Source organism: Gavialis gangeticus, unplaced genomic scaffold (assembly GCF_001723915.1).
Source record: "Gavialis gangeticus isolate Ggan-Ray unplaced genomic scaffold, GavGan_comp1, whole genome shotgun sequence".
NCBI classification, from domain to species: domain Eukaryota; kingdom Metazoa; phylum Chordata; order Crocodylia; family Gavialidae; genus Gavialis; species Gavialis gangeticus.
The window spans coordinates 144,710,680-144,714,668 of record NW_017729024.1 but is presented as its reverse complement, the minus strand read 5'-3'; the positions used below and the strand labels follow the sequence as shown (position 1 = coordinate 144,714,668).

The 3,989-nt window shown below is 45.6% G+C and overlaps 1 protein-coding gene across 1 annotated transcript in view; it reads right to left on the bottom strand.

The window, feature by feature from the left end:
- ANKRD55 (ankyrin repeat domain 55) overlaps nucleotides 1–3,989 on the bottom strand; it is a 119,588-nt gene that overhangs the window by 89,430 nt on the left and 26,169 nt on the right. Inside the window, exons 3-4 of the mRNA XM_019517841.1 lie at nucleotides 2,268–2,398; nucleotides 502–611 (exon numbers count right to left, since the gene is read on the bottom strand). Coding sequence (XP_019373386.1) covers nucleotides 502–611; nucleotides 2,268–2,398 — 241 coding nt within the window. The remainder of the gene's footprint in view (nucleotides 1–501; nucleotides 612–2,267; nucleotides 2,399–3,989) is intronic.

Here is a 3,989-nt window from a genome sequence, read left to right as displayed (position 1 = left end):
ATGTGCTGCAAAGGAAGTGGCTGTGGCACAAGGGTGCAGTGTGGGGCTAACCAATAGGCAGCCCCACACTGTAGCACCCTCATGCCCCAGCCAGCCCCGGTCAGTGTCTACATGAGCGTTGTGGTGAAGTAAATAACTCCACCATAGGATAGTACTTGTGTTGGTCAGTACTATCCTACAGAAGAGTTAATTAGTTTACTCCAGCCTAACAGCTCCATGTGTATAGATGCTGACACTTTACTGCAGAGCTAATAAGTCAGCTCCACAGTAAATAACTGATGTAGATGGCCCCACTGTGTATAGCTCTAGAGCCCTACCCTTCATTTACCTGAGGGGTAATTACCAAATAAAAGAGCAAGTCACAAGTGTAACTGTCACAACTAACCTCACCCCATGGTGCTTCCAGATAAGGCACTCTCTTTCGGTTCTGCTAACCATGCACTGCACCTCTAGGCTTTTTCTTTTTTACAAGCAAACATTGTTTGAAGGTGGGGGACACACCTCACGTCAAGGTCCGCAGTAGCAGCATGCAGTGGCAACCTTCCGTTTTTATCAGGTATGTTCTGCTTAGCACCATTTCTAAGCAGGCTGACGCAGCATTCGAGCCAGCCCTAAAAGGAAAATGGATAATGTTAATGAGGTAACTGGAAGATTCAGGGCCAGAATCTCATTTAGTGTGTAAGGCTGTAGTACCATTGACTTTGATATGGACTACGTGCCAAAGATTTGGCCCCCTTTTTTTTGCAGGAAAACATCTTTTTTGAGCTTCAAAGGGGGTTCAGGATTAGTTCCTATTAAGTCCCTGGTATTTCATTTTTGTAATTAAGCTTTTTCATCGTACTGCTTTTTGGCCTTTCTGCAGCTGTGGCAGGAGGGAGATATAAACATAGTGATTAAAACACTGCTCATTTCTGCATCATTAGCAAGTGTTGCTCATCTGGCCACATATGGTGCTAATTAAGTCAGATTAAGATGTGAGCCTGAACATTTGATCTTAACTTCTTTATAAGAGGCTAGCACTGATATTAAATAGTAAGAGCCCTAGAATTTGAGATGAGCCTGAATCCCAGGGAAGCCGAGCATACGCTTAAGTGCTTTCCTCAAATCAAGGCCCTGGTGAAGAACCTACAAAGAATGATCAGTCCTATACAAGTCAAGTTAGACTGCTCAGTATTGATAAAGGGAGTGGGTAGAAAGATGGAAGTGCAGTCTCCTTGGGTTGTCTACCAGTTACAATTTGGTTGCAGGGAAGTTTGTGAGAGGAACATAGGACTAAGGTCTGCACTTGGCTGCACATTGAAGTTAACAGTCTGGGATGGCATGTGCTTCAGATTCTTTCTAGATCTCACACCAAAGACAGCCTGGAAGCAGAAATGGCAGTGATGAAGCCAGGAGGCCTGAGAAACCCAAATGTTTTCCAATCATTTATTTTTTTCAAAGAATTATTTTTCCCCTTTGCGGAAAGAAGAAAGAAAGGAGCATGGCTTCTAATCATGACATTTTTTTTTACATATTTGGCAAAGGAAATGCTGATTTTTGAATGTGATGTGCTTGTGCAGTACATTTGAATGGGCTGTCCATTTTGCTATATTCTACACACATCTTTCTAGATGAAAATATCACAGGTAAACTGAAGCTTTGTTTTTGTTCTAAGTATGCAGGAAGATAAAAGGAAAGGGATGTGATGAAATTAGGCAGTGACTTTACTAACAGATTCTCTGGCTGTTATCCAGTAATAAATTATACCATATAGTGCATGCCATTGTTCCATGTTTGCACCTAATTAGGAAGGATGGCAGTAAGCCCTTCCATCCTGCTAAATGTGGTCTTAGCTTGCTGCCGAATTCTCTTAAACTTGTTTTAAGGTTAAAGGATTGTGTCCCAGTGTGCTACCCAACTCCTGGTCCATCTAGCCAGGTCTCTCTGGTGTAAGGACATGAGAGAAGACTCCATCTGGCAAGGCAGAATGTAGAAGAGTGGCTTCCCTGAGCCCCTCCAGTCAGCTCGCAGCTCAGGAGCTACATTCTTCCAGCCCTTCCATGTCACCTAACACCAAAAATAAAGGGAAATCTTAAAGAAACCACCATCCTTTTCTTGCTGCTAGACTTGCCATTGAGGGTATGGGGTTCATATTTTCACTGAAGCTCAGAACTGTACAAGTGTTGTACTCACTCTCTTCTGGTGACAATATTAAAAAAATCATCTTTTATTTCACACACCCACACAGCCCTCTTGTCCCCAAATGTTTTCCATAAAACTCTTGGTACCAGATAAGTTGCCAAAGATAAACTTGTGCGTCCACAGGCATCTTGAGTATTAATGTTTGCTCCCATCTTCAACAGCAGCTTCACAGTATCAACTTGGCGTCCTGAAATGGCATGCATCAAAGGCGTGCAACCTTGGGGGAAAAGAGTTAGATATTCTTTTACAATCCTTAATTTGTTAAAACCCTACACAGTTTCTTGTTTGCTAAATTCAGAGCTGGTAATAACACCCTCTCCACCCAAACAATTGTTTAACAATTGCAGTGGGCTGTCCTGGAGCCAAGAATCAATCTCCATGCCAGCTGGATGATCACCCACTTAAAAAAAAAGTCACATTTAGTTATTTTAACTTTTGGTTGAAACATTCTTTTTAATGACAAGACTTGTATGCGAGCCAGGGGGTTCAGATACTAACCATGAAGGCAACTGTAGTACAACTGAGGCCCCAGGAGTGTCCTGTTCTTATCTGTGTCCTAGAGCATAAGTTGCCTTTGGGGCAATAACCATGGCCTCCCATAGGGGATTCTGCCCTCTTGGCTTTAGCCCACCATTATTCTGGCTGTTGGCCTCCAGCTGTGGCCCACTTATTCTGGTCTGGCTTTCTTGGCCTCAACCCTCTCTGTATGTCAGTTTCTTGGCCCCTGTCTCTCACATGCTCTGGGCCCCCTGGCCCTTAGGCTCTGGGTCTCCTGGGGTCCCAGACCCAGGGAAGGCTTTTCTTTTTACCTCTGGGATCCCTGACTTGGATAAGGCTGCTTATGCCCCCCCGCCAGCTTCCCCAGGCCAGGTGGTTCTGGTGCTGCTCAGCCCCCTTATGGTCTCTGACCCATACAGGGCTCTATGCAGGGTACCTCTTCAGCACCACTGTGGCCTTCCTGCTGCTCCCATAGCCACAACCTGGTCCTCTGGTTCCAACTCAAATGCAATACAAATACAAGTAACCACTTTCAACAAAAATCTCAGGTTTATGCCTTCTTACAAGCCCTCCCACCCTTTTGGGCTCTCATCTCCTTGCTCCCATGGGTGGCTTGGGTGCTTGCCAGGCTGCCTCTTTCAGCCCCTATCTCCCTGGAGCTCTGCTCCCTGTAGCACACAGGAGTAAGGCTGCCCACATTGCTTCTGGTGCCAGGCTTACATGCTCTGAAGCACTGCTCCTTCAGGTCAGGTGACCGCCAAGTCAGGCACAGGGGTTTCCCTTTGGGCTTAATTGTCAGCCTGCCCCACTCTGCTGCAGCTCAACCCAGCTGCTTATGGCCTTTATCCTCAGGCTGCCTGGACTCTGCCCCACACAGCCAGCTTGTTGCAGAGCAGGTAGCTCCTGCTAGTTGCCTGCCTATACCACAAGGTTAGCCTACTGCACCTTCCCCTTAAATTAACAGGAGCCTGGCTCCCTGCTAGTGGCATTTCTCAGAACATGGGCTAGCTCAGTCCTTGAAGGCTCTCCCCTCAGACTTCGATTTCATCTTATCTGTGTATGCCTATTTAAGAGAATAGGCACTGTTCTGGGTGCACAGAAGAATGCGGTCTACAGATGCTATCACATGTAAGTCATCCTTGAAAGATTATTCTGTTTTCTGGAACATTCAGAATTTAAGTGTGATTCCTGTAGTTCTTTCCATTACTGGAAAGAAGAGTGCAGTCATAGGAATCATAGAAAATTAGGGTTAGAAGGGACCTCAGGAGACCATCTAGTCCAACCTCCTGCTCAAAGCAGGACCATCCCCA